The following is a 13391-nucleotide window of genomic DNA, read 5'->3' as shown; positions in this document are numbered from 1 at the left end:
TCTCCAGTTTGTACCAAAACATTCAAAGGCCATTTTCTCAAAAGTGAGGTTACAAGTTTATCAACTTTCAAAGCAGAATTACTTTCCCATTGTTTCTCAAATCCAGTGTATGATATACCATTTTGTAGATTTGTGTCTCTGCTTTTATCCATTGTAAAAAAACACAATTTCAAATTTTGCTACATAAGACTGAATCAAGGCGGTCAGTCACATAGTATGTGCTTCCAACTGTCTGTCACGCCCTGGCCTTAGTATTATTTGTTTTCTTTATTATTTTAGTTAGGTCAGGGTGTGACATGGGGTATGTGTGTGTTTGGGGGTATTTATATGGTAGAGGTGGTGTTGGTGGTAGTGTATGGGTTTGTGTTGAGTGTGTGTATCTAGCTGTGTCTATGGGTGTGTAGTTTTCTATGAAAGTCTATGGTTGCCTGAATGGGTTCTCAATTAGAGACAGCTGGTTTCGGTTGTCTCTAATTGGGAACCATATTTAAGGCTGCCATAGGCTTTAGCTGTTTGTGGGTCATTGTATATGTATATGTCGACGTAAGTAGTTTGTGTGTGCACTTGCGTTTGAAGTTTCACGATTGTTTGTTGTTTTGTTAGTGTGGTTTAAGTGTTTCGTGTTCATCTTCGTCGTTGTAATTAAAGAAGATGTATTCATATCATGTTGCGCCTTGGTCCTCTCATTCATGTCAACACGATCGTGACACTGTTAGTGATGATGTTCAATGTATTCCAATTTACAGAATAAACCAACAGACCACATCAACTACAATAACATTCTCAGTAACGGTTACAAATAAGTACAATTTTGGACGATACAGACCAGCTCCAAATCTGAAAGAATGATAGATGTCTAGGCCATGTTTCACAAGTTTCAACATCACATTACAATACGTCACAGTTTAGTACAGTAAAGCACAGTAAAGCACAGTATGGTACAGGAGAGTCAAGTTTTATTCAGTAGAGTACAGTACGGTACAGTACAGAATAGTTTAATTCAGTGGAGAAGAGTACAATACAGTACACTATACTTTACTGTGCTCTACTGTATTGTACTGCACTGTACTCTACTGTACTATACTCTACTTTTATGTACTGTACAGTGTACCGTAATGAGAGGTACTGTGCTGTCCAAACTTGAAATATAGATGTCTATGTATGAAATTACAGACCTCCATGATTGGGCTAAATCAAGTCCAGACCGGACCAAATCTGAACCAAACACACAAAAAAGACGTCGCCGCCGGAAAATGCTTAGTGGGGCTGCTCTTTGGGATAGTGTAGCCTACTAGCCTTCCTCTTGATAGCGAACCTATGAAATGTTCAATGCATATAACAAGGAATATACAGTATAACACCAGCCACGTCAATAATTGAACCATTCTCCTTATGTTTGAGATGTTAACTATCTCCCACCACTCTGCATAAAGTGTCAGATTTCTCCAAAATGGAATCCTTAAAATTGGCAAAGTGGGTTCTTCTTTCAGTTTCCTTGCTAAAAGCAGTGCTTCTTGGCAATCGTCACAAGCTTAACTTGCACTGAAGCCCATATACGGTGACAGGGATGCATCAGTGTCTCGGGACAACCCGTCAGATGCAGAGAGAGAGAGATCAACCTCTAGTGATGGAGACCAACCAACCGGGGCCGAGCCTAAACTTTTTTTGCTGAGGGAATTCATCATCATTGCACCGTGAGTCGGTGTTTTGAGAGCTAAATAAAGCACTGCCCGGTGCTAGCATAGCATTAGCATGTTGCTAGCATTCTCTCTGGTGTGACTGATGCTCTGTTTGTGTGTCACGCAATTGCATCACAGAGACACACTTTCAGGCACAGAGAGAAAAAACACGTTCAACTTTCAACGCCAATGCTACGCTATTTATAGTTGCGACTATGTGTATATATCACTATATTTTGGTGCTTGGGCGCTTCGTCGATAAGCACTGTATGGTAAACAGACACGTAAAGCCCAGCGGTGTTGGGAAGACCACCTGTCTTCGATCAAGCGCAGCGCGAGTTATCGGGCAGGAGGAACTCGCATTGCAAGCACCATGCTCTATGGGTGCCACATGGGACTATACCAGACAATCACCAAATGTGAAACCTCCACCTGGTACGTTACAGTAACTCAGTGATGCATTGGGCTGTGTAAATCTTCAAATGTCTTTGGAGACTGAATTCAATTCATAAGCGGCCAGTTTGGCTGGGCTGGGTGAATGCATAACAACTGAATCACATCCGGGGCAGCAAAGGTATGGCAATTGGAAGGTTCCAACCCCAAGTAAGGACAATTGATGGGAGCCAGAGACAAACGCTCTTAGACTTCTCAGCCAAAGATTTCTACTTAGGTCTCCAATAAGAAAACTTCTATTGTAGCTTGTGAACCCACATGTGCTTCAATGTCTGGTTCGCATGAATGGCACCATATAATGTCTGGCACCACAAATGAATATTATGCAGATACCACAAGAGAACCACATTCAGACAGTCTGAGGGAAAATGTAGGCTGAAGAGCAGGTCGTTGAGGCTTTGGAGAAGCAGAGGAAATGGAAACAAGGAGACTCTTGTCCCCCACAAAGAAATAAACAATTATGCAAATGTCGTAAGCAAGAATGCTAAGGTATTCTTATTGGGTTCTGAACATTAAATACACATGAATGGAAAATCGTGCACTACATTGGCAGGTAGCCCAGTGGTTAGAGCGTTGGGCCAGTAATCAAAAGGTTGATGGATTGAATCCCGAAGCTGACAAGGTAAAAATCTGTCGTTCTGCCCATGACCAAGGCAGTTAACCCACTGTTCCCCGGTAGGCCGTCATTGTAAATAAGAATTTGTTCTTAACTGACTTGCCTAGTTAAATAAAGGTTCAATTTGAAAAATGCCCTGCTAGAGCTGCCCCGGTCAACTGTAAGTGCTGTTATTGTGAAGTTGAAATGCCTAGGAGCAACAACAGCTCAGCCGTGAAGTGGCCGGCCACACAAGCTCACAGAACGGGACCGCCGAGTGCTGAAGCGCGTACAAATCGGCGGTCCTCGGTTGCAACACTCACTACCAACTTCCAAGCTGCCTCTGGAAGTAAAGTCAGCATCATCATTGTTTGATGGGAGGTTCATTAAATGGGTTTCCATGGCAAAGCAGTCGCACACAAGCCTAAGATCACCATGCGCAATGCCAAGCGTCGGCTGGAGTGGTGTAAAGCTCGCCGCCATTGGACTCTGGAGCAGTGGAAATGCTTTCTTTGGACTGATGAATCACGCTTCACCATCTGGCAGTCCAACGGACGAATCTGGGTTTGGCGGATGCCAGGAGAACCCTACCTACCCCAATGCATAGCGCCAACTGTAAAGTTTGGTGGAGAAGGAATAATGGTCTGGGGCGGTTTTTCATGGTTCGGGCTAGGCCCAGTGAAAGGACATCTTAATGCTACAGCATAAAATTACATTCTAGACGATTCTGTGCTTCCAACTTTGTGGCAACAGTTTGGGGATGGCCCTTTCCTGTTTCAGCATGACAATGCTCCCGTGCACAAAGCGAGGTCCATACAGAAATGTTTGTTCGAAATCGGTGTGGATGAGCTGGACTGGCATGCACAAAGAACTGAACTCAACCCCATCGAACGCCAGGCCTAATCGCCCAACATCAGTGCAAGTCCCGTAGCAATGTTTCAACATCTAGTGGAAAGCCTTCCCAGAAGAGTGGAGGCTGTTAAAGCAGCAAAGGGGGGACCAACTCCATAGCCCATGATTTTGGAATGAGATGTTCGACGAGCAGGTCCCCACATACTTTTGATCATGTAGTGTAGTTTGTTGATAGATGCTCTACAGATGGTCATACTAACCAACTTTATCTCGGTGCAGAGCCAAAGCATATACCTACCGGCTGTCTAAATAGTCGGGTAAACAATACTTTCCTGTGGTTATTTTGTCAAAACTTTAGAGCAGCTGAAGGATAAACCGCACAGACAAGCGCTAGAGTAAGTTCAAAGGTCGTTTTATTTAACATTCTGGCTTGTAAGGGACATTTACACGATTTTGCACACAAATGTTTCAGGCTGTATTAGGGTTGCAAAGGGAGGGTATTACTGGAAACTTTCAAAGTGTGCTTTTTATTTTTACATTGACTCTTTTTAGAATTAGCACCGCAAACATCTACTTGGAACAATTTATTATAATCTTGCCTGCAAGGACATTTGTTTGAGCCTTATCACATGTAAAATATTAAATAATAAAATAAGAGGATTTTTAATGCAAAAAATAGAATGACAAAGCTGTAAAACATTATCCTAATCTTGCCTGCAAGGACATTTGTGTGAGCCTTATCACATGTAAAATATTAACTAATTAAATAAGAGGATTTTTAATGTAAAAAATTGAATGACAAAGCTGTAAAACATTATCCTAATTATAAACCATCAACTTAGTGAATACCATTGGTGTTTAATATGAAGGTTTCAGCATGAAATATAATTTTTTTAAACACTCATTTATTTTACTTGTTTGTTGTCAATGTTTCGGCTTCGTACTGGTGGAAGTTATGAAGAAAACGTCAATAGTTGGAAGACTTGCAGAGTAAATTGAAAATAATAGCTCATTAGATGTTTTTTTTATTAATTAGGCAATTAGGCAATTTTCTCTTGAACCATATGGTCTATCTACTAGAAACTCATGGACAATATGGATACTGCTTATGAATTTGAAAATAAGTTAGTTATTCAAGAATAAATTCTTAAAGTTACGATAGATTGCCATAGATTTTCCTTTATTACCAAAATTACTGAAGATTACGGTAACTTTGGTAAACTACTGGTAGCTTTGCAACCCTAGGCTGTATATACCAATTAATTAGCCTGCTGTGCTTTGATGATCGAGGTTGTCGCATACACTCCTCCTGAAGTAGCACATGGGATAAAAATGCCCTGCCCTAGACTAAGAGACGGTGATTGGGATCTGAGGTATGAGGCAGACATCTGACTTCCAGATGGTTCCATCAGCGCAAAGCAGACTGACAGCTCTAAAGTGCAGTCCAGGAATGGGCTCCACATTCTCACACACACACACACACACACACACACACACACACACACACACACACACACACACACACACACACACACACACACACACACACACACACACACACACACACACACACACACACACACACACACACACACACACACAGTAGGCCTATGCACGCTAGCACACATAACATCATCTGTAAAAGAGCACACACGCACATCTGGCTGATTATGAAACTGCTGGTATCCTGGCTGCAGTGCATGACATGGCCTCTTTCAGGCTTGCACCTGAGGCAGAAGGTGACCAACCAAACAGTTTGCATGCAGGAGTAGTGTCCTCTGTTAACTTATAGGGTTTATTTCAGTGTATGTCTATATAGATGCAGATGTTTTTGCGATATCTGCATATGTGTATGTTCTTTTTGTATTCCTATGTGTATGTGATTCATGTGTATGCGATTCATTTGAATCTGATTGAAAAGTAAGTGTGTGAGAGCATGTCTCATGTGCATTCCTGACTGTCTGTATGTGAGTGCCATATGTTGGAATCTTCAGTATACGAAACAGCCCTCGCAGTGCATTTGAATGTATTTGCGTGCATGGAGGGATAAGTCTATTCCTAGACTGTGTGTATGTGTGTGTGTGTGTGTGTGTGTGTGTGTGTGTGTGTGTGTGTGTGTGTGTGTGTGTGTGTGTGTGTGTGTGTGTGTGTGTGTGTGTGTGTGTGTGTGTGTGTGTGTGTGTGTGTGTGTGTGTGTGTGTGTGTGTGTGTGTGTGTTTGGGCTCAGAGACACACCCCACCCTAACAGTGGCAGTGCGATCAAACCCAGGCAAAGACTGCATAATGACACCATGTAGCCAATGTGTTTTTAGACCCATTTACAGATCTGAATCTGAGATTATTTTATTACCAGTATTACTACTATTAGTAGCAACAGTGTACACAACATTATTGTGCACTTATGTAGCCTATATGTGTGTGTTATTGTACATGTGTGTGTTTGTATTTGTGTACGCATGCGTAGGTTCTTGCGTTGTTGAATGTATGTGCAGCCGTGTGTGTGTGTTGGTGTGTGTCTCATGAGACTGATGCGAGGCTGACAGTTCCATAGATACAGACAAAGCTTATTATGTCATATGTGCACCATGCGAGTCGTGTGCACTTACCTCATTGGAGATGATGAAACAGAGCTACTGTGTCTGGAGCTCTGAGGAGTGGCCATTCTGGAGCTCTGAGGAGTGGCCATTCTGGAGCTCTGAGGACTAGCCATTCTGGAGCTCTGAGGACTAGCCATTCTGGAGCTCTGAGGACTAGCCATTCTGGAGCTCTGAGGACTAGCCATTCTGGAGCTCTGAGGACTAGCCATTCTGGAGCTCTGAGGACTAGCCATTCTGGAGCTCTGAGGACTAGCCATTCTATCTGTGTCCATACCACTTCAGCACAGCACCTGCAATAAACAACATTAAATTATTATTAGACAAACCAAAGTCACACATTGCTATTTTCTATCAATTTCACCATATAGTAATGTAGAGTAAGTAATACACAATGTATTGCATCACGTATCCACTTGAACACAATTTGATACTTTACTAGAATCCTAAATCGAACATTTTAAAAGAAGGACCTGAACACTTTACATAATCATACACAGACAGATGCACACACGCGCTGACGCACACACACACACACACACACTGCCTCTTTGGCTGTGTAGTTTCCACAGCACCGTATCCACTACAATCTCTCCTTATTGATCTGCATCCAAGCCTACTATTCTTTTTTTTACCAGAGTAATTCAATTATCAATAAAGCCCCCGTTTTAAATAGCTATAGGCCCCGGTGTGCCAGTGGAATAATATTTCTTATCTTGTAATCTATTGGCTGGCTGCCAGCCAGTAACTCTCCACTTTGAACCCAAGCAAGGGGGCTGAAGTTCTTAAGTGCCTGCAATTTTGTTCTGCATTTTTATTGATGTATCCCATTTAGATTAGTCCATTTTTTAAAACCCGCCGTGGCATGAGGGGGGGGGGGGGGGGGGGGGGGGCGGTCCCATATTATAATCCATTTAGTTAATGGCATCCTGCAGTGGAATGATTACAGATTTCATGTTTACTGTAGGACTATGATTAGCACATAGCTACATATGAGACTCATAGTCAACTTCTCTTGCCCAGTGACTTAGAACAGGTTTGGCCACCGTGGTTTGTGTTGTTGAATCAATAGATGTGAATAACCCCTTGTAAACCACTTATTTCATTCCCATCAGTCACAAATTAACATACACAGCTCCCCTGGTATTCGTGTGTGAAATGGCAAACATTACATTTGAGCATAAGTGTGTCCAATTTGAATAGGGGCTGTTGAACAATTGTTGCCATGTCGCTGCTCAGTGGCAGAGCCCCACCTGTTTGCATGTTATTCTTGGCATTAATACGTGTCACATATCAGTTTGCGTAAACTATCAAAATAAAGAAAGTTGCACACCCCATGTATAAACTCCCAGCAATTTAATGGGTATGTCACGGCCGTTGAAAGAAGTGGACCAAGGTGCAGCGTGGTGAGCGTACATTTCACCTTTTATTTAAAATGTCTCCAACAAAACAACAACCGAAAAACGAGAAACAACCATGAAGCTTACAGGGCAAAGTGCCACTAACAAAGATAACTACCCACACTGAAAGGAGGGAAAAAGGGCTACCTAAATATGATTCCCAATCAGAGACAACGATAGACAGCTGTCCCTGATTGAGAACCATACCCGGCCAAAACAAAGAAATAAAGAAACATAGAAAACAAAACATAGAATGCCCACCCCAAATCACACCCTGACCAAACCAACTAAAGACATAAAAAGGCTCTCTAAGGTCAGGGCGTGACAGGATATTTACCAACGTTTTGACATCACTGTGAGGAAGGCACAGTGATGCCGAAACATTGGTAAATACCCATTAAATTGATGGGAGTTTATACATGGAGTGTGCGACTTTCTTTATTTTGATAGTTTAAAGTTATTCATCGTTAGTCAGCACCTCCACTTAAACAATTTTTTCTGGGTATCAGTTTGCAAACAATGTAAACAAAATATTTGTTTAATCATTGAGTTAATAAAGCCGCATACAAACATGGTCTCTTTTTTGCTTTCTTGAGTAAGGCAGCTCCAACAAGCAGGTGTTTCAGCCTAGCTCAGTGCTTTCTGTGGTGGTGGGGCAACCAGCGGAAAATACGAAGTGTAGAGGTTGGTAATGTTCTCTAGTTGCGTTGTGATTGGCTCAGTGTTCTGTCACTCATGGAGACACTACGTCACCGCAAAATGTACGGGTAGAGCTAAAAGATTCAAGCCTCTTGGGTGCTGCCATAGAGTTACATTATAAGTGCCCATCCAACAAGGCTCAAGGTCATTGACCACAGATAAAATTACGTCAAATCACGTTATATCTACCTTCGCTTTGATTGGACTGATTATGTCAACATCCTACTTTCAAAGTCTTAGCTAGCAGTCATCATCATGAATCAAGTCAGCAATCTACTGGCAAATCCTTTTCAATCCTTGTCATATGAAGATAAATAATACATAAAACGTATCTGTGCTCATAGGCCACTGGACATAAACATTACACAACAAGTTGGAAATCGCAAATTCAACAATGAGTGCTAGGGCGCCACTGCTGCTCCAGGTTCGATCCCAGGCTGTGTCACAGCGGCCCGTGACCGAGAGACCCATGAGACAGCGCGTAATTGGCCTAGCGTCGTCCAGGTTAGTGGAGGGTTTGGCTGGCCGTGATGTCCTTGTCTCATCGTGCTCTAGTGACTCCTTTTGGCGGGCCGGTCGGTCGTCAGTGTTTCCTCCGACACATTGGTGCGGCTGACTTCCAGGTTAAGCGAGCAGTGTGTCAAGAAGCAGTGTGGCTTGGCTCTCAACTTTCGCCGAGTCTGTAGGCGAATTGCAGCAATGAGACAAGATCGTAACTACCAATTGGATATCACGAAAAAGGGGTAATGCAATGGGCCAGAAAATACTACAGTGAGTTCAATACAACTGGGAACTCAGATAAAATTTGCTCTGGCTGGGAAAATACGGAAAATATTTTGAATGGTCATCCAACTCTGAATTCCAAGTCGGGATTTGGGCCTCTTTCTAGAGCCTACAAGAAGCACCGCCACACCACCTTCCTGTTCAAGTGAGCACAGCACAACAAGGTGAGTCCAAAAATGTATCGTATGCTGCTGCATAAATTATTTAATATACCAGGGATATATGTATACTGTGGCTAAGAAAGTAATACTAAGTGTATGTTGTGTAGTAAGCTGTTAGGAGCCCATGTGCCTCACCCTAATAATTTGCTCCCTTTTCACTACATAATTGAGCCTACTGTTCTGACTTGGTGGTGCAAATTTAGCCTATAGCCTGTTTTAGAGAAACGGTATCATCAAATATTGTAAGAGCTTTCATTGTCTGCTTATATGCCCCCTTTATTTATCATACGTTTCTGAGTTGGTGTACAGGGAGAATACTGTAAGAACGGCCCATGTTCTGAATTCTGTCGCCGTACATTTCAAAAGTGCTGAACAACTGGTTATATTGACTACGTCCGTCCTAGCTCGCTCATTAATGTCTTAATCGAAATTACATATTGCCTCTTATCCGCTCGTTGTCCGCTTATGCCATAGTAGGCCCCAACAGTTTGTCGGCACCGTTTGTCACCGTTATAGTGCAATTAATGTATTGTTTAGTGTTGTATAGTGGCTTTGCTGGCATGCATCAACAAAATATTTTATCGGCCACCAAGATTTACATGCTAAAATCGCCATTGTTGGTGGGAAAAATAATGACAGAAGTCAATTAGACAAATCTACTATGAGAGAGAGTGAGAGAGTAAAGTGAGTACTGATTCACTGCAGTCTTGGCACCACAAGTACAATACTCTGCTTAGAGAGGACAAATCTGATATCATCACTAGCCAGGTTTTTATCCAACATGTGAGTAAAGTACATGTCGGATAATAAATGTATCAAAGTTATTTTTATCTGCACTATGTCATCACACACAGCCTTTTATTGTCACGGCCGTTGGAAAAAGAGGACCAAGGTGCAGCGTGGTGGGCGTACATTTTCTCTTTTATTCGAAATGACGCCGACAAAACAATAAACAATACAAAACAAACCGTGAAGCTCAAAAGGCTATGTGCCCTAAACAAAGTCAACTTCCCACAAAGACAGGTGGGAAAAAAGGCTACCTAAGTATGGTTCCCAATCAGAGACAATGATAGACAGCTGTCCCTGATTGAGAACCATAACCGGCCAAAACATACAAATAGAAAATCATAGAAAAACAAAACATAGAATGCCCACCCCAACTCACGCCCTGACCAAACCAAAATAGAGACATAAAAAGGATCTCTAAGGTCAGGGCGTGACATTTATCCGCAACAAGTCAGTTTGATGGAAACACCTCTGGTGGGAAAACACACATACTGTTTTTAAGCACATTTGAAATACATTTTAATAATATGAAGGGTGAGATTGTTGCAGCTGTTGGTAAATAGCATCCACTTTGTTTTGAAAGGAGGCCAGAAAACTGTCACAGAGGTCGGAGGTGATCGTGAGAGAGGGGTTGTCCAATGGGCGGAGAAGTTTGTTGATGGTCGAGAAGAGCACTCCTGGGTTTCCTTGTTCATTCCTTATGATGTTGGAGAAATAGGCACATTTGGTTGTGGCAAGTAAGTCCTTGTGGTCTTGGTAGGCCTCCTTATGGACAATAAGCCCTGTCCGTGTGTAGAGCCATTCTAGTTGTCGTCCTATGGCTTTCATGGCACGCAGCTCAGGAGGGTACAATGGCGCTGGGATGTTGACGGAGACCACCCTTGTTTTAAGGGGATCCAGAGCATCCAGGTGGGAGGAGAGCTCAATGTTATAATGAGCCACCAGGTCAGTCACTGAGGATACATGAGGTTCAGGGGTGTCATGTGATTGCAGCATAACCAAGCTATGTTAATCCTTTTTATATTTTTCTAGGTGATGGTGCACTTGTTGGTGGGCTTGTGCATGGGGGCAGGCACACTGAACAGTATGGCCTCATGGTCAGATATGGGTTTGTCCAGACCTGACAGGTTGGATGGAGCCATGCCTGTTGTGCACACAAGGTCAAGTACATGGCCTCTGTCATGGGTGGGGAAGTTTACATGCTATGTAAAGTTGAAGCAATCCAAAAGGGCAATAAAGTCTCTGGCAAAAGCACATCCTTCAGAGTCCACATGAATGTTAAAGTCCCCTAACAATAGTTTGGCAGGACACAGAGAGCTCAGCTAACTCAGAAAGGAAGACTGTAGAGGATTTAGGTGGCCGGTAGATGAGGACTATAAGCAGTGGTTGAGGGACAGATATTGTACAGGCTATATGTTCAAAAGAGGTTTCCTGCAGTACATGTGTGACTTTGATCTTCAAGTCAGACCGATGAAGGACAGGAAGCCCACCTCCACGACCCAGAGCACAAGGTTTGACAAGGTAAACATAGCCAGATGGTGTTGCTTGGTTAAGCAGGTAATAGTCCTTAGGATGTTGCCATGTCTCTGTTAGGCACAGAACATCAACACATTCGTCCACAATAATGTCACTGATGAGTAGGGCTTTGTTGTTCAGGGATGAGTATTAAAAAGAGCAAAAGTGACTGGCGAGTGGAGTGGGCTGGGATGGCTCGACTTTTGGGCAATGTTCTTAAATTGTTGCGGTCAACACCACAACATTCAGCCGCGAGAGGGGCAACAGAGGGAGGCATACAGTTCTGTGTGGACTCTTTTGGCTTATTAATGGATTTCCTAACGCCTCATCATCTTGGACGTTTGAGTTTTTTTCCGCAAGGATTCCAAAGTGGAAGAAGTACATTTTTGAGCTCCTTACTAAGGGTTTGTTTAATCCTTTTGAGACTAAGAGGGAATCCACTTGAGTAAAATATGTGAGTGTCTCCCATTCCTGTACTTCGTGGTCCTTTGTAGTCCTCCAGGAGATAAGGTGAATAGCTTCAATGCAGGTATTCAATGAAGGAATTCAAAAGAAAACAAATCAGCTGACTAGCTAGACTGTGCTGATAGGAAAAGTCACATTTCTTATCTGGTTTCGACGTCGAGGATCAGAATTACTAGATTAAAATCCTTAAGAATCAATCTAATGAACATGATGAAAAACTCCCCATCAAAATCTGTCAGTTTAAGCTAGACATCAGTTTTTTTTGCATGGGTTGCGAATCCACCGCATCCGCCTGTCGCCATTCCGCATCTGTGGTGGAAAGTGGCATAGCTATGGCGCTGTTTGTCAAACTTGGAGACGTCCCGAAAATGAGTCTTCTCACAAAATTGTCTGTAGCGTCCAAACGGTTTGGCCTATTATCTCGCCTGAAGGTAACCCAGACAAATGAATGGGAGCAGTTTTGTGGCAACAAAAATAATGGGTTAAATATGTTAAATATATAAATATTTTCTGAGCTTATTCCTTATAAAAAAATGCCATTTAGGACATTGTGAGAAATATTGGGGCTGCTGGCAAAGGGTCTTCCTGTGAAGCGACCTCGGGAATGGGGTTGTGTGAGGCCAGGAGAGCCGAGTGAGACTCATTCCGGGTTTTCTTTGGCAGTGTTCAGAGTCCGGATTACGGGGATGATACACTGTATACTATCCCTGGTTGGCTCTGGAGGGTTTTCAGAGTGTGAGTCAGATGACATCAGTCCGTGGCAGCCTAAAGCCCCGGCTTTGTATTTTTAAGGGGTGAGTGAACCATTGGTGGTTAATACGCCTTTGATGGAGCTGTGCCGTAGGATGGCAAATCACCTGGGGGTGGATTGGCTGTCTTCTCCCCCGCAGTGGAATTCATCCAGGAATTAGTGGTATGTTTTTTACCGTCTTGGTGATTCTGGGCAGCGGCGGACGTCTTGGCACAGACACTGTTCTGGGTCGAAGGAGAGTGGGGTGAAAGCAGATTCCTCCGCAGTGGAGGGGAAGAAGCAGACCTCGCGACCATAGCTGGAGGCCGGGGTCTTGTTCTTGAGGCCCTCCTCCCCAAGCATTTAGATTACAGCAGGTGGGTGCAATTTACCGATTTGCCGAAGTCCCTGAACCCGGTGTGGGCCGGGTATCAGAACGGCTGTACCACAAAACACATTGTTTCTACCCAAGGTTCCTCTCTGTTCAGGGGTATCAAGAGTGCGGTATAGTCCAGATGTGGGCATAATAAACAATTTCTTCCCCACATTCAGACACACAGTTGTCAATAGTGGTGGATATTTTAAAAAGCATGACAGAAAAAAATTAATGATCCCAGTCCTCAGAGCAGCATTCTGCCCCTTCAGGAGATAATGTATGAGAGACTGGCAGCGTTCTCCA

At 43.1% G+C, this 13391-nt stretch overlaps 1 protein-coding gene across 1 annotated transcript in view; it reads right to left on the bottom strand.

Annotated features, from left to right (window-relative positions):
* The window catches only part of LOC129862761 (protein inscuteable homolog), a 91154-nt gene that overhangs the window by 35067 nt on the left and 42696 nt on the right, over positions 1–13391 (bottom strand). Inside the window, exon 2 of the mRNA XM_055934716.1 lies at positions 6186–6466. Within this exon, the coding sequence (XP_055790691.1) occupies positions 6186–6448 (263 nt within the window). The 5' untranslated portion in view covers positions 6449–6466. The remainder of the gene's footprint in view (positions 1–6185; positions 6467–13391) is intronic.

The sequence above is a fragment of the Salvelinus fontinalis genome, chromosome 9 (genome assembly GCF_029448725.1).
Source record: "Salvelinus fontinalis isolate EN_2023a chromosome 9, ASM2944872v1, whole genome shotgun sequence".
Taxonomy (NCBI): domain Eukaryota; kingdom Metazoa; phylum Chordata; class Actinopteri; order Salmoniformes; family Salmonidae; genus Salvelinus; species Salvelinus fontinalis.
Note: the sequence above shows the minus strand (reverse complement) of the source record. Positions and strands in the feature narration are given on the sequence as shown.